The 27,064-nt window shown below is 42.8% G+C and overlaps 1 protein-coding gene across 2 annotated transcripts in view; it reads left to right on the top strand.

Moving 5' to 3' along the window:
• The window catches only part of LOC135500194 (protein FAM117B-like), a 35,132-nt gene extending 14,595 nt beyond the window's left edge, over positions 1-20,537 (top strand). Inside the window, exons 2-8 of one of the 2 annotated variants that reach the window (XM_064791448.1) lie at positions 3,796-3,944; positions 5,729-5,821; positions 11,227-11,496; positions 12,237-12,367; positions 12,881-13,041; positions 15,916-16,075; positions 16,555-20,537. In XM_064791448.1, coding sequence (XP_064647518.1) covers positions 3,796-3,944; positions 5,729-5,821; positions 11,227-11,496; positions 12,237-12,367; positions 12,881-13,041; positions 15,916-16,075; positions 16,555-16,732 — 1,142 coding nt within the window. In that variant the 3' untranslated portion in view covers positions 16,733-20,537. The remainder of the gene's footprint in view (positions 1-3,795; positions 3,945-5,728; positions 5,822-11,226; positions 11,497-12,236; positions 12,368-12,880; positions 13,042-15,915; positions 16,076-16,554) is intronic. The other variant, XM_064791449.1, reaches the window with a different exon arrangement.
• The last annotated feature ends 6,527 nt before the right edge of the window (positions 20,538-27,064 follow it).

Here is a 27,064-nt window from a genome sequence, read left to right on the forward strand (position 1 = left end):
GTTTACTGAATTTATTACAGATGGGTCAATCACTGAAGATATCAATTCATGAACTGTCTCCTCAGGGCAGGATATTTTTGTATTCAGCAAAAATTGCGAACAAAATATCATCTCCCGAAAAATCGATCAAACTCATTGATTTTGCTTGGATTTGATGAAATAAACACCAATTTTTTAATTCAAAAACTTACAATTTCACCATTTTCACCAAAATCTCTCTGATAAGTCTCAAATACTACAGAGGTTTTAACATCTGCTCCATGGCGGGAGTTGGTGTCAAGTTTTGATCAATAGATGACAGGACCTGTGCTCGGATGAGAAAAATGCTTTCGGAGCGCTGCGAACGGAGCTGCGCCGAGGAATGACTGGCAGCCATTTTGGTTGAAAATCTGAATGATCACTCAGAGTCAGAACCTGTGTAGGTCACTAGGTGATTATGCCCCCGCTCAACGAAGTTGAGATGGGGGCATAATGTTCTTGGCTGGTTTCCGCGTCCGCACTCTATTCCGCTCTATAACTCAGGAACCGCTTGTCCGGTAGACTTGAAATTTTTATGGTGTGAAGGCCTAGGGTCTCGAAGGTTCCCTATTGATTTTGGGCCAAAGCCCAAATCCAAGATGGCCGCTAGGCCACCATATTCAGCCTTCTCCACGGGCCATTCAATCGGGGCGCCCCGCCCCGATTGAATCTGAAATATACGAAGTCCGCCCCGATCAAATTTTGCCGCCCCAATCAAAAAGTACGCCGCCCCGATTTATAACCTGCATCGCAATTTTGTCTCCCCCAGAAAAAAAACGAAATTAGAAGCCCGGAGATGCATCTGATAAACGAATAAAACCTGTATGCCACCCTTTATACTGTGCAGTTGTGTCGGGACGGACGGATTTCCTTCCCGCCGGCCTAAACTTGCGCATCGCGAACCCACTCCTGACAGAAAATCAATAATTTATGGCGCAGAAAACCTCGGACGGAACACGGCGACCAATGAAATAATTGCGCGGCAAACCTTATTAGCAACCTTGGAAGTGGCACACTCACTGTCTTTCTCCAGCGTAACTTGTTCTATATAATTCCCTCCTAGTCCTCGAGGTCTCCGGCAGTCACGTTAATCGCTATTAGGCGACGTGGTTATCGTCAAAATTTACCAGCACTTCACTTTGAATACAGCTCAACGTGCTAAATTTCGCACCACGCATGCACGGAAAAACCGAACCCTGACGATAATTCCCGAGACAAATATGGTCATCGTACGCTGCTGACCAATCACCTCGAGGAGCGGGAGTATACATGTCATTGACGACGGGCTCCACGCTCCACAACCAGATCGAACAGTGCGCCGTGAATGCAAGCCGCTGACCTCGGCGGCGGAGAGTCAGTAGCCTTCTCTTTGATCTGGCACCGCATCCACTAAATTATTTATTTCTAACTGAGCGGCGGCGAATAAGCTGTCCTAATTTCACGTCAATCATCGACACACGCGATGCTTGGATGGGGCTACGCACAACGAAATCAGCGGCTCTAGTGTTGAGATCGGAATAGGTCTTAAATGCTGGTGACGACGGAGGAAATTGCGCGCGAATTCATTGATTCGTTTGCATGGGTCTGCCGATTTGTGAGCATGGATACTTGTCAGCTGAGCAGGGTCAATCGTCACTGATTATCAAATAGATATTAAAGGCCTACGCAGTCCTTTTCTCTCGTTGTGTCTGCTTGTAAGCGGTGCAATGTAAGTCTAGCTAAGCGATTTTTTCAGCTTACTTCAGTCTTAGTTGATTGAGGTTGCCGATCAACATGCTACCAGCTTTGTTATCTCCAAATTTTTGAAGCTCTACGTATTTTATTTATAGTGAGATGATTAAAGATGATATTTTACAACCGAAAAACGGCATTATTCAAGCCTAAACTGCCGCACGCATCGCCAGGAAATCTGCGCTCCAGATGCCGGGAAATCACGTCTAAGCCATTCTAGAATTCAAAATTTTCTGGGGGAGGTCCCCCAGACCCCCGCTCGGGAGCGCGCCTGCGGCGCGCATCACCGACTTCGTCGGCGAAAGTATCAGTGATCGGGGCTAAACCGCCCTGATTAAATTAAGACCTGTGGAGAAGGCTGCATATTGGTTTTTTGCATTCCGCCGCCTAACTATAGAACTGAGTGAGTGATAAACCTGAAACTTCAGTGGTGTGATGCTCTAGTGTAGGGGAGGTGCCCATTCCATCTCCATTGCATACTGTGATCGGCGGAGATTTCAACTACAACCCACTCGAAGAACGTCTTCAAGTGCCAGAACACCCCCTCCATTTATTTCAACAACTCATCAAGGAACCTACAACACTCAACTGCACACTGTTAGATCACATCTATATCAAGTCGCATCCTGATGAAATACATGCAGGAGTGTGCAGAACATACTAAAGCTACCACAACCCAGTCTACTATACGTTCAATCAGTAATAGAGTGGCCACTCGGCATCCCTTGGAAGCAACTCCTCCACTTCGACCACTGCCTCCACAGCTGCTACCAGAACACCAGCTACAATACCCATCCAATTGATGTTCCTCAGCTCCCACCTCAGCCCAACACACCAACCCACAAATTCGGCTTCTTCCAAATAAAGCAATGGCGGACGAATGCCCAAGAGCTGTAACAAGCAAACCGTTTCCACTGTGACGACTGCCTTGATCCACAGCTGCTCTCCGAACACCGATTACGATGCCAATCACCGCTTTAAGGCTGATTACTCCACCAAGGACACTTCTTTCCACTGTAACCACCTCCAGAGCTGCTCTCAGAACACCAGTTACAGTGCTCATAATCAGTCCTTTCATGGCTGATTACTGCAACAAGGACACGGTTTTCACCATGACCACTGTCTCCAAAGGTACTCTCCAAACCCAACTTACGATGCCCATCATCAGTCCTTTCATGACTGGTTGATGAAAACTTGTCACACTACATACCGTATTTATGCGCATTTTAGCACATGCGCTTATAAACAAAAATCGCTTGTTTTAGGGTATATATTCAGCCTTCACTTTGCCCGATTATAAACGCATGTGCTAATATTTTTCGGAGATGTCATCGTCACTGCATCGAAGGGAGGCTGCATGACTTCTAATAACATGCTGGAAGAATACGTGAACAAACTGTCACAGTCCCGTGCTGCATGCTTCCATGTTTAACCCCGCTAGTACTCTAGCATGTTAACTCTGAATACCGCGCACTGCCACATGAAAGGCGAAGAGAAAGACACTTTTAAGCAGCAAAACACACAACTGCTGTTCATTCCAGGTGGAATGACCCCCCTCCTGCCACCAATCAACACGCACATCAAGAACATTTTTGTTCAATTATTAGCGCACTGCGCTTAAACTGCGCTTAAACTGCGCTTAAACTGCGCTTATAATTGAATTTAACTGCACCCTCAGTAAGCGCGTGCAGTGCGCTAAAATGCGCATACAGTAAGCAGTAAGCAGATTACTACCAGTATAAGCACTTAAATTCATTTCCTTCAACCTACCCAACATTAAAAATATGCCCACTCAGCGGGGGCATACATTGCGATTCACACGAATCGCGTTATGTCTAGTTGATTTCCTGTTGTCACTTTTCGAGTGTACTTGGTCCTAGCCACTGTTGGTACTGAAATGAGTGCTTGTTTACTTTTGCATTTAATTCTGGAACATTTTGATGGCACACTTCAATTGGTGAAAGTTCTGATATCCTGGGGTTTGCCACCAGACACATGACGTTTACTCCTTATCTTACGACGCTAGTTTGCACTTTCTCTTTTTAGTTGAAAGACCAAAAGCTATTCGATCAAGTCCATCGCCGGCCATCCGACGGACTGGTTCCTTGGATGCTATTGCTGGTCCTTACTTAACAGGACAATGGCCACGAGAAAGTATGTTCAGCCAACCTGGAATGACCGACAAGTCCACACAGGTAAGCATGGTTCGATCAAGCAGGCACTACCCTCTGTGTATCATGTTCGTATGATCTTCCCACAACACTCTTTGACCTGTTTTTCTATCGGGTGGATGAAAAAATGCACCAGTATTTTAAGGGTTGATAACTGGTAGAGGTAAGATATCCAATTCTATGGCAATTAAATTTGGTGAATGATAAGTCCTGATTATTCATTAGATCAGTCTAAATTTTGCTTGATGATATAAGATGTATGGCAAAATTAAAATCATGCAAATCCTGATAAAATTTCATGTATTTACCATACAAATTTACAAACCCACATTTTTCCACAGTCGGTGCTGATTTTATTGTGTTCAAGTTATGACCCCCCCCCCCCCCCCAAAGAAATGCCAGTCAAAATGTCAGAATCTTTGCTTGGGAGTCCTACATATCCCTTGGCGAAAACCAGTTATCCACTGAGCCACCATTCTGCTGCCCTACTGCCCTGAGGAGCTTATAAACGTCTTGTGACCATTTTGGACTGTTTTTGACAAGTTGTTTTTCAATTGGGTGTCTAACACCAAATTTTCAGAATGAGCATAGAAATACATGAGCTACTTATAAATCAAATTTAACTACTGTCGAGTATGGATTCAACGATTTCTAATCTACATCTACTCATTACACTCTGAAGTTCGGCAATTTTTTTGTCCACCTGATACAATACAGTATTCCAGTTGGCTGTCTGGTTAACCCTATAACACCTGGAGGCGCCCGATGACGTCCGCCGCCGATCTCACTGGAGGCGCCCGATGACGTCCTAACACCCATATTCGAATTTCGCGCGCTAAGCTACCGATCTCCTTCAGAGCGCTGCCTAATATTAATCTATGAAACTAAAGCTTTCAAATGCCCGGATGAACAATGGTTGTTGCTGTAGAAGTTTTTGAGATATTTGACGATTAAGTTTTTCTTTCTCTTAAAGCCAGTAAATGCAGGTTGGACATTTGAATTGCTAAAATGGATCGTTTGTTTGATTCCGATTTGGATGTACCCTATCTAATAGGAAATTTCATCTTCTTTCAAATAAACGGGACTTGTAATACATTATTTGGAAGTTCACCTATGTCATTTTGTGAAAAACTGGACCCACCGCAAAAAATGTGATTTCCAGGTAAAATCGTCGGGGCCTAGGGGAATAAGTACTTGTGCTGGCAGTGGCTCTAGGTGTTATAGGGTTAATATGAAAATTCTGAAAAACAAAATGCTGTCTATGGCAAGTATATCTGTGGCTTGGACTCGAAGCCAGAGGTCGAGAGGTCCCTGGTTTGAGACTTGAGGCATTTTGGTTAGAGGATAGGTTACAGGATGTGTAAAGTTTTGATAACCATGCGCAGTTTTTATAACCCTATCCGGCCTATGTGCACTGATCGGCAGACATCGGTAAAAAAAAAAAAAAAAACCACAAAAAATTAATTTGAACTTCACCAAAATCAAGGACAGTGTACAAAAGACCTACTTTTATGAGATTCACAGTACTTGCCTTGACCTTTTATAACCTTGAAGAGTGTATTTTGAGAAAGATTGCGAACGATGCACGAAAGAAATATCGACACTTTCATTGTTGCTATTTCTGACGTCATAAATTTATTCCTCGCGTCGAGGACTTTTGGGTGGTTGCGACGTCATCACATTGCCGCCAACTAAAAAATGACGTCTCTTCACGTCACAGAGGTTTTTTTGGTAAAAAAATGACAAAAAATAACCTTTTAATCGTCATTTCTTCGATATTTCTTATAAACCCCAACTTGTTGTTGCAGACGCCCGAGGAGTGGGATGAAGCAGACAAGGACAAAAAGAAGAAACATAAGCGATCTGCATCAGTTGGCAATGGTGATCAACAACTGGCAGCAGTAAGTCAATAGGTTTTGAAATGGAAATGTTTTGAAAGTCGAGCAAAAGAAGAGTCACTTGGCATGTGTGCTCTTGCATAGGAAGGACCATCTTTCTTGGAGCAAACCCTAATGAGGTTAAAACGCCTTGAGGTGGTGAATTAACAGTTTACTCTCTTTACCTGAAAATGTGTGCGAGGTAATGATTCACAAAGGTCATCCCAAGTGGGGAATAAATGCATTCTCCTGAACACCTCTGGCTCTGTTCACAGCCATGTCACATGTGCAACCAAGACCACCATACAGTCTGCAATCTAGGTCATATTATATCCTTCGCCATACTATTGTATTGCCATAGTATTGTTATGCTCCTTTGTTTTATGTATATATGTTTCTTTGTAATCAGTAATTGGGCTGGCGCAATCCCTGTTTGTTTGTCCTGCGGTCAGATCAGTTTACGACCAGGAGTTCAACTGTGTACAAGCCGTGTGAGAGCTGTGTGTTGACAATAATATTATACGTGTGTTTATCTCCGGAGTTTGTGTTTCGTCTCTTACCCATACTGGCGTGGTGGCACCTTTCATTCGAACCGGAATATCGCCTCTAACGTTAATAAAGGAGCAGAAAAGGAAAACGTCCTACGCAAACCCAAGGAAGGAAAAAAACAGTACGTATAAACTTTTGAACAATGCAACGTGCACCGAAACAATGGTGCCTCTTAAAGACTGAGACAATAAACTCCTTTGAGAACTGGCGTCAAAACCCCCTATACACCCTTTCCCTAGACGGAAACTTTGCTCCATTTCTGGCCGATGGAGTCACCTGGGGAAAGAAAACTCGAGCCGCGCCCCTGCGAGGATTCGAGGATGATCCGAACACCGTACCCGAAGCCAAACGCCTCACAGGGCAACAAAAAGTAAATTATCTCGAACTGATGCTAGGACAAATTGCCAATTATTGCCCCATCATATCACGTAATACGATAGTTAAGAGTTTGGTGTCAATAGACAGTATTTGGCAAACCATCAGACTTCACTTCAGTTTTCAAACAACCGGAGCACATTTTATTGACTTCTCGGACATTCACCTTGAACCAGACGAACGCCCAGAGGATTTGTACCAACGCCTCATGGCGTTCACGGAGGATAACCTGCTGAAGGCAAACGGCCTTTCACATCACGATGAACAACTCGGAGACAACGAAGAACTGTCGCCATCTCTGGAAAACGTCATCACTCTCACGTGGCTCCGTCTCATTCACGTCGACCTTCCTAAACTGGTAAAGCAACGGTACGGAACCGAACTCCGTACACGAACACTAGCATCCATCAAGCCGGAGATATCGCAAGCTCTCGCATCTCTGCTTGATGAAATTTACACCAATGAAGGAGCCAAGGTCATGCGCACCGCAGCCTACCAACACTCAAGAACGAAACCCGTTTCCAAGCGATCAGGATTCAAAACAACACGACGTAAAAAGCAGTGTCCTTTGTGCAAGGAAGCGAACCGCCCAGGTCAGAGTCATTTTCTCAGTGAATGTGTGTACCTGCCCGACTCTGATCGCAAATTCATGCTCAAATCTCGCCAAATAACCGGTATACATGACGATGGTTCAGAAAGTGACAGTGACAGTGACAATATCGAAATCAATCACACTGGCGCTGAAAGTTGCATCCCAGCAGTAAGCCGTGTTCAAGTTCGTCAATCTCCATACATTGACACATTTGTCCATCATCATGCGACACGCATCGTCGTCGACAGTGGAGCTACAGGCAACATGATTAGACTCTCAACAGCCAAACGCCTTGGCGCGGACATTCGTAAAAGTTCTCAGTCGGCTCATCAAGCCGATGGTTCCTCACCTTTAACAATTGCAGGTGAGACAACGCTGACTTTTGTGCGCGATAAACACGAACTATATTTTGAAGGACTAGTTGTAGAGAACCTTGATGTAGAAGTGCTCGCGGGAACTCCTTTCATGAAATACAATGATATAACAATCCGTCCCGCAAAACATGAAGTCATACTCAGTGACGGTACCACGTTCGTTTATGGCCCTCTAAGTAGGTCATCTAGTCGACACGCAGTACGCCAGCCCAAATTATCCGCGCGCCACCCACAGCAACCACCGTTTGACATCCCAGAAAGCATTCCTAAAGATTCTGAATACGCACTTGAACCGCACGGACGGGCAACCGATTTGCAAGGGGAGATTTGGCCGCCCCCTCGCATCATAACTAGCGTCCCTCGAAAGATGCGCATTCCAAACCTAACCGCAGAACCACAAGTGGTCAAGCGTAACGAACACTTTTGTCAAATCCGCCCCGTAATTGTCTCGGAAGTCGACCCAAAATATCACAATCTCAAGACTAACCACCCACAACCTGTACAAACTGAAAAACACAGTGCTAATGTACAGCTTGACCCAGACAACGTACTCTCCTCAGACATCAGGTCAAAATTCCGCGCCGCCTTGGACGAGTATGACGATGTTTTCAACCCAATGTTTACTGGCTATAACGGCGCCTCTGGCCCATTCGAAGCCAAGGTAAACATGGGTCCTGTCCAACCTCCCCAGCGCAAAGGCAGACTTCCTCAGTATTCCCGCGATAGGCTCACCGAACTCCAAAATAAATTCGACGAACTGGAAAACCAGGGGGTATTTAAACCACCAGAGGACATTGGTGTTTCCGTAGAATACTTGAACCCATCCTTCCTTGTGAAGAAATCTAACGGCAACTTTCGCTTAGTAACCGCATTCGCTGATGTTGGACGCTATAGCAAACCCCAACCCTCCCTCATGCCAGACATTGACTCCACACTTCGACAGATCGCTCAATGGAAGTATATCATAACCACTGACTTGACCAGCGCTTTCTATCAGATACCAGTCAAAGCATAAAACTTGTATCCTCACCGATAGCAAGCCTTGTGCCCAAGCGTTCGAAAAGTTGTGCAGGGGAGAATTCTCAGCCAGTCCAAGGGTAGCCACCTTCTTGTCCACCGCCAGCAGGTATCAGGTCACCATACGTCACGTATCAGGCTCGTCCATCCTTCAGTCAGACTTCGCCAGCCGCAACGCCGCTAAATGCAAAGATCCGACTTGTCAAATATGCACGTTCATCAACAAAACGAAGTGTCAGTCGTCCGACAAATTAACATACAGGACATCATCTCGGGACGCTCAAAGCTTCCTTTCACTACCAGATCCCAAGGCACAAGACCGTCCAAGAAGTTGACAAATGTCAAAGACGTCAAACGCTATCTCAACAGCGTCACCATAGCTAACGATGGACTACTAGTCATTCCACAACACGAACCACTTGCCCCAGCACGTGAACGAATCGTGGTACCTAGACAAGTACTTGATGGCCTCCTCACTGCACTACACATTCACCTATTCCATCCTTCCATGTACCAGATGAGACAAGTTGTCAATCGCTATCTCTTTGCCTTAGAGATGGACAAAGCCATCGAACGTACAACAGATAGTTGCCACGTCTGCGCGTCTCTTCTCAACACCCCACATACCGTGATTGAGCAGACCACTACAGAACCACCAGACACCATCGGCTCATCATTCGCCAGCGATATCATCAGGTCATCCTAGTTCTGAGAGAATGCATCACATCATTCACCAAAGCTTCACTCATCGATAACGAACGTCATGACAGCATCAGAGACGCCCTTATTTGCCAGACATGCGACATTCGTCCCCTCGACGGCCCTCCTACAGTAATACGCACGGATCCAGGCCCGGGATACAGAGCATTAGTTGACGACAAGTTACTCGCGAAACATAGACTATCCAACGAGGTTGGCCGCCCGAAAAACCTCAACAAAAATCCATTCGCAGAAAAAGCAATCCAGGAACTGGAAAGGGAACTCCTAAAATTCGACCCAATGGGTGGCACCATGTCTAAAAAAACGCTTACACTGGCCTTAGCTAATCTTAACAGCCGCATTCGTTCACGCGGCTTATCTTCACGCAAGATGTGGTCACAACGCGACCCATTCTCTAATAAGCTAATAAACTTGTCTGATCACAATCTCATTATGAAACAGCATAGTGAGCGTGTATCAAACCATGTCTACAGCGAAAAGGCCAAAGCACCTTCAGGAAGAAGTCCTAAATGTGAGTCAATCGAAATCGGTGACCTCGTCTACCTCTTCATTGACCGCAATAAGAACTCTACTCGCGACCGCTACTTAGTCACCGAGACAGACGCAAATTGGTGTAACATACGCAAATTAGTCGGCTCACAGCTACGAAACGCTTCATATCGCGTCAAGAAATGTGAATGTTACAGGGTGCCCAATCTAGAAAACAGCGGTCTTCGCCAAGACACGTGTCCCCGCGATGACTCGGACGACGAAACTGAGGAAGAAATGCCAAAAGCCCAACCATGCGTTCAGCAACTACGCGAAATTGATCAGCCGCCGCCGCAAATCCCCCAAGAAATTATACCGCACATTGCAGATCACGCGCCTGTAAACGAACCAAATACCGACAGTACAATAACTCCATGTGAGAATACACTATGCCGAACAACCCGAGTAAGCCGTCCGCCAGATTTTTACGGCGATCGTGTCACCAATCCTTAAGTTTTGAACTCTACTGACTTGTGATCTTGGTATAAGGCACTTAGCTATGGACTATCGTTTGTATCATGGCCAAGAGTAGGCCTATATTCTCGAGAAAGAAAGAAAATCGCGCCATACTATTGTATTGCCATAGTATTGTTATGCTCCTTTGTTGTATGTATTGTAATCAGTAATTGCGCTGGCGCAATCCCTGTTTGTTTGTCCCGCGGTCAGATCAGTTTACGACCAGGAGTTCAACTGTGTACAAGCCGTGTGAGAGCTGTGTGTTGACAATAATATTATACGTGTGTTTATCTCCGGAGTTTGTGTTTCGTCTCTTACCCATACTGGCGCTTATTATGCTAAAACTCAGCCTCCTTGCTGAAACTGAGCCTCGTTTTGGTGCCAATTCATAATAGTGCATTGGCACTGCAATGTACTACCTGTCTGATAAGGGTAGCCAAAGGATTATGTGCCACTAAAAGTGTCCCCTGTGACAGTCCCCTGAGGTTTCAGGATAGATAGGTCGGATGACTGACACCTCTTCCTCAGTTGATATCAGACTAAAAACTTTGTAACATTCATTTCTGACTGGATCTGCCTCTGGTTTATGCAGATGGTCTTTATATCTGTTAATACCAATTGATTTCTTGGCATATGACAGGCAGTTATGAGGACAGGAAATGATGTGCTCAAATTAGCCCAAGTTGAGGCCAGTGTTGAGAATAGAAACCGGACAATGCAACTTAAGGCCTGTGATACCTAGCCACATCTTATGATGTCGTCATGTCTAAGATCGATCATTAGATGTTAAAATTAACGGTCAGTTCTGTTCATTTCAGTTAACCGTATATCGCCAGATGCTGCAGCGAAAGAAAGATGGCAGCAAGCAGTGTGTGACGTCCAGCCAACGACAGAGTCCCATACAGGGTAACCACTCGGCGATCCACCCGACACCACCTCTACACACCATATCGAAAGCAATAGTAATTCCTGGGACACACATTCCAAAGGTGGTCATACCACGTATTAGGGGAAGCTATGAAGGATTAAATGAAGAAATTGAAAAATTAGTTCTGCGAAACCACCCTGGTCCAGAGGGTGAAGAACGGGTAGGTTACGATTTCTGTGGTAGTCAGATAATGTTGGTACGGCAGTTCCTTTATGCAGCCATTAATTATTGAGTCTAGAAAGTTGAAACTTTGTGTGTGGATGTCTTATGACAAGATGACAACCTGACTTGACAGTCATCACCATTTGACCTACTTTTTGGGCTCCAGGTAGCCATCTTTGAAAATCTTATTTTGTCGATATCTTATGAACGCTGATAGCTAGAGTCATGGAATTTTTACTGTCGGTACTTCTGATTCATGAGACTTCTTGACATAATACCCAGGTTTTTGATTTGACCTACTTTTGAAGATCACCGAGGTCACAAACTCTAAAATTTCACCTGTCTAGTTCTTTGCTACGACTATTGTATTGTAAAAAAAACATGTACATTTAATTTCACCAGACAAGTGAACTCGGGGTAGTCAGATTATACAATACAATTAGAGCATTGTACATTGTGCCATAATTGAAGGATCTACTACCAGGTGAATTCTTTGGCAAGAAATCTTTTGTCACACATATTATATAATAATGATAATAATAATAGTGAGTTCTTATAAAGTGCTTACATGTTTCCCTGTTCAAAACACTTTTGGGCCATCATATTATTACTCCGCTCTCCACAGAAATCAATCCTGGGTTAAAAGGAGCAACCAGAAGGCGCTCACTTCAAGTTGAACTCAACCAGTTTTCATGTTTGATGGTCGCTGTGTTCTATTTGTCCAAATGTCCTTTTCAGCAAGTACAAGAGCCTACCCCTGATGGGCACCGTGCGCCAGTATTAGAGCTAATCCGAGGCAGCAGCACACGCAGTGTCGACACTCAGACCCCATCAGGTTACATTGAACATGACAGCGGCAACAGCAGCAGGTAACTGTTAGCGGCTCACAACCCGATGCATGCCCTCAGATATATAAACTTTCTGTCAATACCAAGGTTCTAAAGTTTGTCGTTTGGTAGGAGAGCATTCATGTTATAACAGCTCCTGTGATGTTGGACTAGTCTGAATCAAAATTCTTCGCAAGACTGACACTCTGAAATTCTGAAATGGGCTCAAGACAGTTGTCCAGGAGAATTTTAGCTCAGCTGACGAAAGGCAGCACAAATTTTGGCGTTTAGTTAATCAGAATCGATAGACCAGAACTGTAGATAAAGCTATTATAAGATGGCACACTTGCATCAAAACTATAGGTGTGACTGAATAGGTGTGTTGTATTGTTGGAATGACAAACCATTTTGTTGTCTACTGTCCATGTTGTTTACATTGACCCCAGAATCTCAGCGGAGGGCCAGGCACTTGGGCCTCTTCAATCAATATGTAGGAGGTGCTTTTGAAAAAGTCTGAAGTGGAAATGGTGCCTAAAGGTGTCACTTTACTTACAGGTCACAGTCCATCAGTCCAACGTTCCCAATCATTCCAGCGGGTTCGATGGACACATCACGGCCATCAAGTCGCTCAGAGTCATCAGATAGCACAAGTAGGGAGTCAGAAACTCAGGGAGAGCTGAAAATTGTGAAGTCACGTAAGGAGGCAGAATTAGAGGGTATGTGCAGAATGTCACCATTGTAGTAGAGGAACCAAGTGAAACATGTACACTTGATCAGCACGTTTAAACAAGTAACAACAATGAACCAAATACCAACAACTTTGTGTATTGATGTGTGCTCGGATGACACATAGTCAGGTGCATCCCTCAAAAGTGTACATGTAGTTTTCATTCACCAAATTTTTGCCTGGTTTAAAATTTTTTTTTCCCCATCTCAATTTGGAAAACAACCACTTCTTATTCTAGGAAGTGTGCGAGTACAGGTTATGACTTGTACTATGTCGTGGATGAACTGTCATTATTGGTTGCAACTGTTCACTTCTTTATAAAATGCATTTCGAAGAAATGTTGTTAAAAGCTCCAAAAAATAACCGAGACATGCTAAAAATGGTCAACTTGATCAATGTGTGTTAGGGATCACTTCCACAGTCCGCAAGCGATATTCGCCGGCGAAATTCACCCTACAGTATTTCGTCTGCAAAATCTGTCCGAAAATGTGTGGCGATTATATGAAATCACCGATATGTCAGATGCGAAATTCGCCCACAATTGCGCCTATTCTTCAATATCGCCCCAAAAATCGCTCCAGGTGATAATGGAGAGATTTTATGAAATTGGTGGCTCTTGCATGCTTGTCCGATATAACGATTTTGCAACAACTTTCGCCTTGTTTTATCGGCGGAAAAGTGCAGTCGCGTGACGTAAACAAATCGGGTCATACTAAACAGCGTCCACCAGGTTTAAAAGCATATTTATAGTCATCAAAGTAAAATCTAATGGTCATAAACGAAATAAGCAGGACATTTCCTGATCATTTCAAGACATTTGTGTGCTAGATTAGCGTGTTGTTGTCTAAAATGTACCAGCGTCCATCACCCAGTCGGCAGCCATGTTGGATTTGACTTGGAGGAAATGATGGGGCTCCCAATACAACAGGAGCCCTGTGATTTTAGACAGCATCTCCCTAATTTTCAGGAAATGTGTTTTTTATGGTGTACTTATTACGTTTATGGCCACCAAATTTTATTTTGATGACTTTATACCCGATTTTAAACCTGGTGGACGCTGTTTAGGATAACCGGATACTACAACGATCTTGATTGGTTGGCTGTGACTCAGAAACATAAGCCAAATATGATTAGCTGTATGATTCAGTTCATTCCGCCACAATCCTTCGGAATGCATACCATGATATCAACAACCTCAAACCTCTGTGCCAAATAGTGTGGCTACTCGTGGATAGATGCGATGTATTTGATTACTGGAGGAATTCCAGTTTGTGTTTTTGTTTGGTCTGCTATCGGCTGATGTGGGAATTCGCATACTACAACACATGTAATATTCACTCCGTTCCGATGGTTGGTGAGAGCGAATTAGGCGCGATTATTGATAGATTTTTTACCTGCAATCCTCATTCAGTTTGAATTTACGCCTGATCATAATAGAATCGAAGCAGGCAGCGATTTGGAGGCGAATGGGTGTGGCGATATTCGACCAGGTGTATTTTCGCCCCGATTCGTGCAGCAAATATTCGCATGCGAACTTTGGGCGTGATCCCTTATCGTTCGCTTCTTCTCATCATGGAAATAACACTTGAAGACACTTCTTTCCTAGAGGACTGTATATTTTAGACTAAAAGTTAGCATTGCCATTTACAAATAGACGGATTAGAAGCATTGCATCATATTAAGTTATAAAAAGGTTACAACCATTAACCATTATGTGGAGTAAAAGCCTGTGGCCTAACTATGAGACCATTTCACGCCCAAACAGCATGTTTCGTAACCAGAATGAATTCCTGACTACCAAATATCTACACGTTGAGCACAATGGCCCTTGGCCATTTCATTTCAAGATGCAGCTTCACGGTGCGCCTTGGAAAAAAAAATCTTTGATCCCTGCATTGGCTGCTGAACGTCACAATTTTGTGACCATGTATTAATTTGATTGACGAGTGCGATGCCGCCAACCAGTTGGAGCACGAGACCGCACTTTGTTAGAATGAATACTGTATGTTGCATTGTTTGAGTTTGGTCAGGTTTTGAAGGAACCGTTATTCCCATTCCAAGATTTTCAAACTCCGTGACTTCAAACCATATGTACTCTAGACTCACCAAACTAACACCGGTTCATTATCTCTGGGCATGACCGCCCCCAGCGCATTGCGCATTGAACAGGCCAAGGCTCCTTCAAACCCGTTTGGCTCAGGGCCTATGTGCCTGTCATTGTGACCCCTTGCCTTGCTCTGAAATCGACACCAAAAACACCAGGGGCAGGACATGATGTCATGAACAGCAGAAATGTTAGATAACTTGGTGTCGCCCCCTATTGGCTATCTTGATTGAACAATGTTGAATGGCATCAAACAACAAAAGGCATTATATCTATGGGGACTTGGCTTGCATAGTCCAAAACGGTCTTATATCGGTGAGTCTAGAGTATATATATATATATATGTATCAATGTTAAATAGATTCCTGTTAATGTAATATTCTACATTTGAAAATAGAAATTTGGAGAAAATTAGGATCACTTCGGTTGATAGTTTCTCCACAAGCAGTGGTTACCCAAATAAGCAGCTCTCTTTGACAAGAATCTGTCCACTTCTCCAATTTTGCATTCATCAAATACCAAGAACTAAATCAATGAGCATGTTCTTTAGGTTAATAGTTGTCAACGGGCCACGCAGGTAAGAAAGGTGGAGTCGCCTTGAAATTGTCTGGCCATGGGCAAGCGGCAACTTGGAATTAATGGAAAATCCACACTTCTTGCACCGACAGCTGGGGCATGCATTGCAAACCGGCTGGTTGCCGTTTTCTAGTAGTTAATTTTTTGTAGGATCTATTGCTGATGTGTTTTTGCTCATTTCAGCATCAGCATGTTCTGTTCCACAAGAAGAAGAAGAAACGGAATCACCTGAACCGCAGACTCTACCAAAAAATACCATTAGTCCTCGCCCAAATAAATCATATTCGTTTGTGAGAGAGCCTCCAGATGGATGTGAGAAAGTTAACATTATCAGTGAGCCAAAGTAAGCCATTTGAAAATATTATGTATTTCATAGCCCTGACCTCTAGGAGGAGGCGTTGTGTTTCAGGTTACAGTATAAATACAATTCATTCATGCTTCAAGCGTATAATGTCAGACAAAATATGACCAAAAATACTCCAAACTACATCCGCCACTACAGCTGGGCTAATGTCTTAGATAATTACTGATCAGTTCATAGTGTATTCCGCTTTATAAACTTATCTGTGATATAAACTAGTCTGTGAGTGAGGTGACCACAATTGTCCCACTGACCATTTCTTTTATCAGCCAGTTTGCAGTAACCATGCATGTGACCAAAGTTGTTTTCAAAACCAGGTTTTGCATGTTATTAACAGGCAGTGCACGGTTGGTCATGTGCCATGGTTACTGAAAACTGGCTCATTTGGGCAGCCTTTCGATGTTTAAGCCTACTATAAGATTTGTTCTTGTCTCCATGCTGATATTTTGTGTTTGTTTCAGAAGAGCTCCTCCAGTGCTTAAGGAGCCACTTCTCTCCTGTCCTCAGCAAAGTGAATTCGTGCTAAAACCAAGTGCGCAGTCTGCGTTCTACCCATTCTACACTAAGTTATATGGACAAGAGATTGCAATGAAGGCGCCTGTCACACCGGCAGCATTGCCAAGCATAGAGAGTCAGTGACATGAGGATTATAGTATGTGAGGAGATTCTGGCTGGCCTTAATGTTTTGATTAGTGTCATTCTATCAGAAACTGACAGTAGAACCAGCGTCTGTGATGTCTTTTCAGACTTGCGAATGGTTGGTCGGGTAGCAATCGCAGTCGAGCTGGAGACAGCAGACGTTATTGCGTCTTGTCTTATAAGATGAAGTCATCTATCTCCTTGATATATTGTATTGTGATAACATTTAATATCTGGCTGGAGTTGTTAGTGACCCTAGAGTAGCTGCTGGTCTATGGCTACCTGACTTTTCACTTGACAGTGCCACGTGTATTAGGTCACTTACTGTGTGCATCATCTGTAGATATTTTTATGCAACATTCTTGTAAAAACTGTATAGTATCCGCACAAGGAGTCATACAAATCGTTGAGTCTTTCATAGGATTTTCCCTCCTGCCATCATAAAAAATCATTGGTTGTCCTGGCCCAACCTTTCTGACATGATTTATTGTGTGTTGTTATGACATCGTTAGTAATAATTAGTTCATAACATGGACTCACTCTTTTACTAAAAATTTAATTGTTTGTCCCATCACTTTATTAACAAGCCTATTTGTGTACAGATAAAAACCTTTGGTGCTGTGATGTCTGTCATTTTGATCAATATGTTTCTGTCAGTTGGTGTTGAGGGTGACATTAATAATTATAGCTGCTTAGCAAAGAAAGCTTCAGAAAATACTGTACGTGGTTGAGTAGGCCCCCTTAATTGTTTTTGGCCTTATAGCAGTGTGGCCAGTCATTGTAGTGTTGTGATATGTAGCCAGGATAATTTAAGGAAGTCTGCCTTCTCGTGGTGTGCTGAACGTCATTTATCTGTCCGTGGGTTTCCAGTTACATGCCCACAGAACAAGTGTCCTGGTGCCACACTTTTTGTGGCGAGGTAGGCAGGTATTGAGCTTACAGTTAATAATACCTCTGGGTACATGTAGTTATTCTGCGGGTTGCATTGTTAGCATGCATAATCTGGAAACCTATTCTGTCCTTACAATCCTGTTGACCCAAACTGTCTCCAAGGTAGTTGGAAGCATCCATCTACAACCAAATGAACAAGGAGAGTTCCCTTTTCTAAAGCCTTGGTATTTGATCCAGGTGTGGGCGTGGCTTAAAGGGGTACACCGTTTGTAATTACTGGTGGTCCAGGAAAATAGAAACACATTTATACACAATGCTGAAGTGAAGTTATCATGCATAGGAATTGCTGAAACTCTGTACTTACAGTAGTTGTGAATCTGTCTGCAGTATTGTTGAAATTTATACCAAGTACGTATTCACATTTTCAAATTCAATACCAAGATTTTAAATATTCAGCGATTGTACTGTGTCAGAAATGTGCACTACTTGTCCTCAGTTTATTTGTAGGGCACAACAGCATTCCCAAAAGCAGACATAATATTCACACATATTCTCTCTGCCACTATTAGCTGCCATTTTGGAAAAGTACAGCACATTATACATTGCGAACGCCCAGTGTAATTAGACTAAAAATGGCTGCGGCTGACAGATTCGTACTCACTTTTGACTTTGGGGGTAAAATGACAGAAACTTATATTGTTTAGAATAAATCTTTTTGCAACCAAAATGTTCTAATATATATCTTTAACCATGTCACAAACTTTAACGACTAGCGGCCCCGTAAAGTCTCATAATAATTGAATGGCCTCATCCAGGCCATTTGGAGGCAATGCAAGCAGGGACAGAACGACCTCAGTTATGATAGAGTTTCTGTTGTGCGCTAGGATAGCAGAACAGAGGGGGATTCCGAAACAAATTTTATGAATTTCGTGGACGAGTGATCAGGCAGTATATTATAACACACTTTATGGCTGGTACAGAAAAAACCTAGGGAATGGTATGTTTGACGTTGTCAACATAGGTTATTTAAGGTTATATCAGCCAACATAATCTTTTTGCATTTTGGTGAGCACTTCTGTATCGGCGAGCCTTTTTAAAGGTTACAGTTATTTTCTAAAAATGTCCGTTTACTTTTGAATCGCCTTCAGGTCTTCTGAGGGCTGATGGTAAATCTTGGAATCCGCTCTTGTGATTTATGCATGTGATAGTTTCAAATGTGATGAATTCTGTTTGGCAGCACCCATGCTGATGATGTTGATGCACCAGTGCAATTGCAGCCTGATCACCATCAGTCAAAATGGGACTTCCTGCAAGCTAATATAGTAACCCTGCTGCTGGCTTTATCATCAAAAGTAGATGACCGGGAACTTGGCAGTTTTATGATGGGGTATCATCAATCTTGAACTTACTCACTGCCGTTGCTACAAAAAAAAGAGACTGGGAACTTAAGTTCTGGTTGAGTAGTTTGTTTTAAATGTTCTCATGGTTTCCGACTCTAAGAACCCATTTAGTATTTTGTTCCAGATTGGTATTGGTCTAGGAATGCAGGAGTTCTTGATGGTGTTCATATTCACACGTTTTTGGTTATATTTGGCATTGTTTGTAGCTCATGTTCAAGTTGGTGACTTCAATAAATCGATTGAGTCTGCCAGCACAGCCACCATCCCATTGCTGATCTTGAATAGAAGAGTCGAGCGCTGCTCTTCCCTCCTTGATTGAAGGCTCCACCATCCTAGGTCATTTGTAAGTTACAAATCTTGCCACCCTTTCTTTGGACCATCTCTACTTTTATGATGTCTTTATCAAGGTATGGATCCCATATTGCAGCTCCAGTACTGAACGGACCATGGCAAGGTACAGAGTTTCCTTGGCTTTTGCTGGTGATCCACTCCGGTTCCCTCTGATTAACCCTAAAACACAATTTGCCTTCTTTGTTGTGCAGCAATATGAGAGTCCCATGTCAAGACAGTGTTAGGCCGAGGTATTTGGCTGTGTGTACTTCATGGAGAATGTGCCCTGATAGAGCGTAGAAACGTTCAAGTTTCTGTTTTTCTTCGAAATGCGCATGATATTGCATTTAGATGCATTGAACGACATGCCCCAATCTTTCCTGCATTGTACTGTTTTAAGGCGATGCAGATGTCCACCGACTTGATGATTCTGTAAAGCAGGCAGTCATCTGCAAAGAGTCTTACTTGGGATTGTACAGCTTTAAGTAAATCATTGATGTGTAATAGAAAGATGAGCGTCCCCAGCACTGTCCGTTGGGGGTACTCCGGAATCAACAGGAACAGGTAGCTATGATTCCCCTCCAACTACTACCATTTTTTTCCTGTTGGTCAGGAATTTTTTAATCCATTCAGTGATGGGACCTTGGTTGCCATAATGATGGAGCTTATGCATGACTCGTCGTTGGGGGTGTGTATTAAATGCCTTGGAAAAGTCAAGGATAGCTATGTCTATCTGGTTGTTATCGTCTTATTCAAAAAATTAAGGGATTTTTGGAGCTTTTTTTCTCCAGCCAGGTGCTCCATAAGCTGATTAGGTAAAGATGAACAAATGGTTGTAACTAATAACCAATTAACTAAACTTTCTAATTAGAAAAATATGCAAATTAGGTCACATGACTGTGACTATTTCAAGTGATGTTTCAAACAGAACCTCAAATGGAGCAATTACCATTAGGTTAGTGGTGAAAAACATGTGAAACCAACATCCTTCTCGTTTGGTTGATCTTTAAACAGCCGGACAACAGGATTCGTCAATATGCTTCTTTATTGGATCAGTCTTGTTGTACATAGATTATTGTGGACCTCGTCTACTCTGGTCTATCCTGACCTCTGATCTCTGTCTGTTAGAACTAGGAATCAAGCTAGAATTTATATCATTTTGTGTTTTGTTTTAGGTTACTAATGACATGAATGACCAAAATAAGGAACTCAATTCAGAGAATTGAGTGGGCGAATACGCCAAACATTCTGTAGTCAGGGGGTTGTTTCTAAGAGAGACTAGCTTTAAGTCCTAGCAATCATCAACATTCTGTTAGTCATATGTATCGAACCACAACATACACCTACAACTTCTAGGAACTTGACCAGTGACGCACGGGTAAAGCGAAGTCCAGCCGGAAGTTTGGCAAGACTTTGGTCACCCATGTTGTGGTAACAACGTGGTTATATCGACGATCCCCATACGTAATACCAACATGGAATGCCTAATCCAGTTCCTTGTTGTAGAAATACAAGCCTAGCAGTGGTTCTAACATAGGGCTAACAACACAATTAATAATGACAATTTAACTAAATTAAATACAACCAAATATACCCTTGGTATCACTCCTCCCCCCTACGGATAATTTCAACTCCAGTTGAAAATAACGATCTGGAATTGCAATGATATCAAGCTGGAGTCCAATCCAGTTAGAACTTTCCAAACAAAAAATAAAATAGAAATCTAATTATGGGGACAACCAACTTCTCCTTTTAAATGACCTTAAAATCATTACAATAGGCTGCTCATCCTGATGTCAACAGTGGTTCTGGCAACTGCTAAACCTGCTTGGAACAATACAACTTAGACCATTGTTAAATGAAATACCGTTGACCTCTTTTGAGTTTACCGTCATACATTTCTCCGAATGTATCTAAAATATCAAAATGTTGCAACTCCAAACTGCATAGGCAGATAGACAATATATGTTCAAAATAAGACACTCAATATTTATACCGATATTAACGGTACCAATCACATTACACTCCCTCCCCCCAACAAACCATTGACAACACCCTAAGTGTTGAATGAAGGGTCATCATAGTGGCGAATCAATTGAAAAGAATGTTCACAACTGCAAGAAAATTGTTCATATATTCGAAGATGAGACACAGGCGAGTTTGTTGAAAATAGTTCATCAAGAAACATGAGTGTTCTATTATTTCATATATATGGCAATATTCGATAATCCAAAGGTGAAGATCCTTGGAGGCATCCTTCTACGTTGTGACTGCTATGCTGACATCTGCCGCATGGCTGTCGTAACCTTAACGTTTTAACGGAATTTGGATGGACATCTGCTGCTTGGCGTATGAACCTCTGCTGCTTGGCGGATAACCCGTTTTCTTAAAGCTGTGGTAAAACCACCGTATTTGAAGATATCGGTGCTTACGTTGCAGAGTTAGGCATTCTGCAACTGACCCAACGTATAGAAATATAACTGCTACGCCATGTCTCGGAGGACATGACCATGTCTTGGATGACATGACGTGGAATTGCCGTTTCATTCAGCGACTAGCGTATCCATAGATAAAATGTGATAAAAGAGACAATGTTTATGACGAATGATAAGAGGCGACGATAATTAACGTTCTTACGGGGGTACCAGCAATGACCAAGAAGGGTTGATGATAGTGAGACTTTAATTATAGCAGTAGTAGTTGTAGAGACCAGTCACATTCCACGATCCGTTCGTATACAGCCGATAATAAAAATAATGTTCTGCAGACAGACTGCCAATCGTCAAAGACCAAGTACCGTTTGTACTTGGTTCCATCGTGTCCATAGTAATCCGTGGATTGCATACGTACATTTGACTATCAACCGGATGTAAAGCTCAGCCCAAACAACGCAATGCCTTTGATTTTATCTTGTTTTTTTTTTTTAAATATTGTTTTTGGTGTGCCCTCCGCCAGGGTGAAGAAGGGTCTTAGTCGGTATTTTGGTGTGCCCTCCGCCAGGGTGAAGAAGGGTCTTAGTTACCGACTAAAGTTATTAAATTCATATGAATATAAAAAACACCATATTGATTCCCAAGAACTACTCGCCTATTCACTATATCATTATATGCAATATGTATATATATATATTATTTTTAAACCTAAATCCACGCTAATCATATGAGTATATTATATTATTGGTGCCACTTGTCCAAATCAATTGAGATATGACTTCCTCGAACCTAACTAATCTTTACCAATACCTGAATATAAATATAGGCCTAATCCCATATACAAGAAGTGTACCAATTCCTTTACAACCTAAGTTTTGTTACGACTTCTTCCTGAACCGGAAACGGAGTCAGAAGTCCCTCATGACCTAAGTAGAGGAGTGCTGTGTATGGAGTATTAAGCAAGACTCTCAAGCGCTTCACCTTTAACAACGGTGCCCTAATGGCACGTGGCAAGTCTATCAGATTTTGCCTTTCATCATGTAATATGCTAACATTTGGCCAGTCAATTCCAACCATTGGCCAGGGAAAGCGACGATGCAAATACATCCTCAGTATCTGAGGTGCAGCGGTCAATTTGAAATTATCAGGAGAACCTGGCAAGGTCTTCACTAGCAGATCCATGCAGTCAACTCCATTTGATAACTGGAGAACAACCGATGTGGTTGCCGTAGTAAAGGGCGTCCTAAGCAGATGAACTATACACTGGAAGTCCTTGAGCAAATAATGAATAGCAATAAACCCAACGAGTACTAGAACACAAACCAAAAGAACTAGATCCGTAGACATGGAAGATCTGATCACTTGGGCCGTCTGTATTAATGAACCTTGGAAGGAGACTGGTAAGGGTACATGAACCGATCCATTTGTGGCAATAACAAGGGCTCTTGCTACTGGTAAGCTACCTGCAGCGGGGAGTAGAGAAACCATACAACAGTGAGTCCTAATAAATACATAACCGCTTAGAAGTATAGCCAAAACACTCAATAAGCCTGTCAGAGAAAAGACATTACTTGGTGCAAAATCAAAGGTTGACTCGTCCACTGGAGTCAATTCTGAACTGACAGCAGCCATTTTGGAGGCATATAATTTACGCTTTGCTTGGGCCCGAGTAACTAACTTTTTAAAATCTATGGAGAAATCCTTTTCCTGAGTACTGACCGATTCCCATTTGTCCTTAATCAAAGTTAGATTAGGTAGCATCAATTGAGGTGGTTTTTGATACATCTTCTTTCCCGGAATATACACATGATTATTGGGATGCAGTGTATAATAAACAGCTAGATTTAAGGGATGCAGAAATGTTGGTGTGACCGCTTTAGAAATACAACCTGTCAGTTTGGGCGCAACCTTGAAACTATCACTAGACAAGGAACAACGACATGGAATTTCAAGAAGACAATAATTGCAATGAGGAATAGTTTGAGAGGGCCGATCCATACAAGTCAATTTCCATATACCTTGTTTACCAGATGCCAAATACAAATCATCAGCGAGAGCGATGGCTCCCTCAAACAACCCATTTTCTTGATAATGAATAGCACAATGCTTAATTATCTCATTTGGTACATCGAAGTATAAGGCGCTAGCACAAGTAAATGTAGTACTGGCCTTCATAGACTTAGTACCCATACAAATCTTTAACTCCTTCCCTTGACAAGCCGAGAGGAAATCGTGATTGAACTCTATGAAATAATCCTCATCCTGAGTAACCCCTATATACTCAGTTTTTGGATCGATTAGGGTTGTATGGTCACTAGAACCATTGAGTGGAACAGGTATGGTGATAATGTTGAATATTTCAAAATACGTCAACATTGACCGCAAGGGAATTTTAATTGAGATATACAGGAATTTGTCAGACTGGGAGTACAGAATGTCTTGTACCTGATAATGGTATGAGGGATCCAAATAAGCCAGTCGGAACTGAGGGTATTGTACTGGAAGCATTTCCCGTACTTCCTTCAGTACAGCCCTTACCTGTTCTGGCGCCACCAAAGAGATGGGGAGATACCCACCAAGAAGAGTCTGAGAAGCCGCTATGAAAGCCTGTGACTCCTGTTCCATAGCCATCAGATTACTTAAATCCGACATAACCACCTGGACAACAGTTGACAAAAAATTAAGACGATTTAACAGATCTTCCTCGAGGTCATAACCTTTACTATAAGTATCCTCAAAGTCAGCAATATTTTCCTGCAATTGAACAATGTTAGCGTTGTTTTCCTCTAGGCCTGTCATAGCATTTTTAATACGGTTCCCTGTGGAAGTCATATAACTACTTAGTAGATCATCATGTTGCTTAATTTGGTCATTTTCCAGCCCGGTCTGTTTTTCCAATTTTAGAATATGCTTAGACAAAAGTTCGACATCAGCAGTACTTGCTGTACCAAAAATTGATTTTGAAATTTGCCCGATAAATGAAAGTGGGGCAGATCTACGATCCCTTACGGTTGGTTTAGACAGAGGCCCAGGCCTTGGAGATGAAGCGTTAATGAGACTACGGAACGTCTCGGTATTATTATTTATCCTATGTGCCAAATCTTGGCGTTGAGCTGAGAGTTGAGTCAAAAACTTTTTAATACTTGTACAGTCATCTGAATCCTCCCTACAATCTGGCATAGTGATCTGTTTGTAATCAGGGTTAATCCAAGGAATAGCGAATGTGTGCATCCACAAGGAGGCACCATTATCAATGGCTCCGACATGATACATTGCTGTGCCATAATTTTGACGAAGGATAGGCGTTCTCTTTGCTCCTGCGATATCGTACAGTGCCCAGCTGATGGTGACGAGGAACAGCAACCGACTCATCTTGGTTCCCTGCAAAGAGTGAGGGATTAATTAGATCCCGTGGACCCTTCAAATTCCTCGAGCTTGGTCTTGTCGAGAATTTGTCTTGGGGACAACCAACTACAACGACTCATTGGGTACCCTACCTACTTGACCTTGTATTGTACATCGTCACCCTTTTTTGTCTTGCGCTTGGCCACTATGCGCTCAATGGCAAACACGCGTTGCTTCCGAACCTTGTTCACCTGTGATGGTGGTGGGGTGTCCGACACCACACCCTTGTCTGGCAAGTGAGGTGGCTCATTGACAGGGTCGGGAATACTGTCGTCAGCATCAGGGGGTGGATCATCCTGAGCGACAGGTACTGCACAACCAATAGGCCTACCAGCTGAGTCTGTGTAAGGTTTCAGCCTACTAGCATGGACAGGTGCTAATATCTTATTGCCCTGTAATGATTTGAGACGGAATGTACCCTGTGTCTGAGGAACCTGTTGATGAATAATATATGGGCCCTTCCAGAGATGCTGAAGTTTCCTGGTCAAGTGCTTTTTATGTGCGGGTACATATAACCAGACCTTGTCACCCACCTGAAACCGGTGCGACCGTAACCGTTTGTCATGTTGGACCTTCATTTTTGTCTGAGCAGCTAAGAGATTGTTGACACTTTTTGGTTGAATGATTTTGAGTTTTTCAACAATCTGCTCAAGATGTTGCTGTGGTTCGAGACCCGTGTCCCATTGAGCTAACAAGGCTACATCAATAGGTAATTTAGGCTGTCTCCCATAGAGTAACATAAATGGACTATAGCCAGTGCTGTCACATGGCGTTGATCGATAGGAAAACAACACAGGTTCCACAAACTCGTCCCAGGTCAACTGGTTACTGTCGACGTACATTGAAATACCCTGAATCAATGTCCCGTTGAATTTTTCACAAAGCCCATTGCATTGTGGGTGATAACTACTCGTCTTATGATGTTCCGTGTCAATCAATTTGCATAAGGCCTCAACCAACTTTGACAGGAAGTTTGTACCACGATCTGATAAGAGTACCTTTACCGCACCATGTCTACAAATTATTTGCTTGAATAACAGATCTGCGATGACAGGCGCTGTAATTGAGCTTACTGCGAAAGCTTCTGGCCACCGTGTTGCAAAGTCTGTAAAAACAACCAAATACTTGTTTCCCTTGAGACTAGTGTGAATGGGTCCCACACAGTCTACAGCTAATCTCTCAAATGGAGCAGCCACTGGTTCTAGCGGTTGCATAGGAGCCCGCCTATTAGCCTTGGGTGTTTTCCTAGTGTTACAAGAGGCGCAGCTCTTAACCCAATGCTCAATGTCAGCAAACATTCCGGACCAATAGTAACGTACCTTCACCTTGTTATAAGTTTTCTGTTGGCCGTAATGAGCTGAAAGCACGTGATCATGAGCAGCAGCAATCACCTCTGATTGTAAACATTTTGGAATCACCAAGCGCCGTAGCTCATCCTCAGCATCCCCTGCCTGAGATTTTTGTAATAATTTGTACAATAGTTGATTTTGATCTAAGGTATAGGAATCTGACTGCAAAAGAATACGGCGTGCTAATTTGTCATCATTTGGGAGTTCCTTGTTGGCTAAGTAACCTATAATTGGTGCTAACTCAGGGTCAGTTTGTTGTTGTCTAGCTAAGTCGACAGTGTTATCAGAGATGGCCAAGACTGTCGTATCCCAATCTCGTCGACTGAGTCCATCTGCATTTGTATGGATTTTACCTGGCCTATGTTCAATTTCAAAGTCAAACTGTTGGAGGTACAGAATCCACCTGGCCAATCTACCTGTGGGATTTTTCATTCCCATGATGTAACGAACAGCACTATGGTCTGTGATAATTTTGAACTTTTTTGGACCAACCAAGTAGGATTTCCACTTTTTGAGAGCACATAT

This window comes from Lineus longissimus, chromosome 16, assembly GCF_910592395.1.
Source record: "Lineus longissimus chromosome 16, tnLinLong1.2, whole genome shotgun sequence".
NCBI lineage: Eukaryota > Metazoa > Nemertea > Pilidiophora > Heteronemertea > Lineidae > Lineus > Lineus longissimus.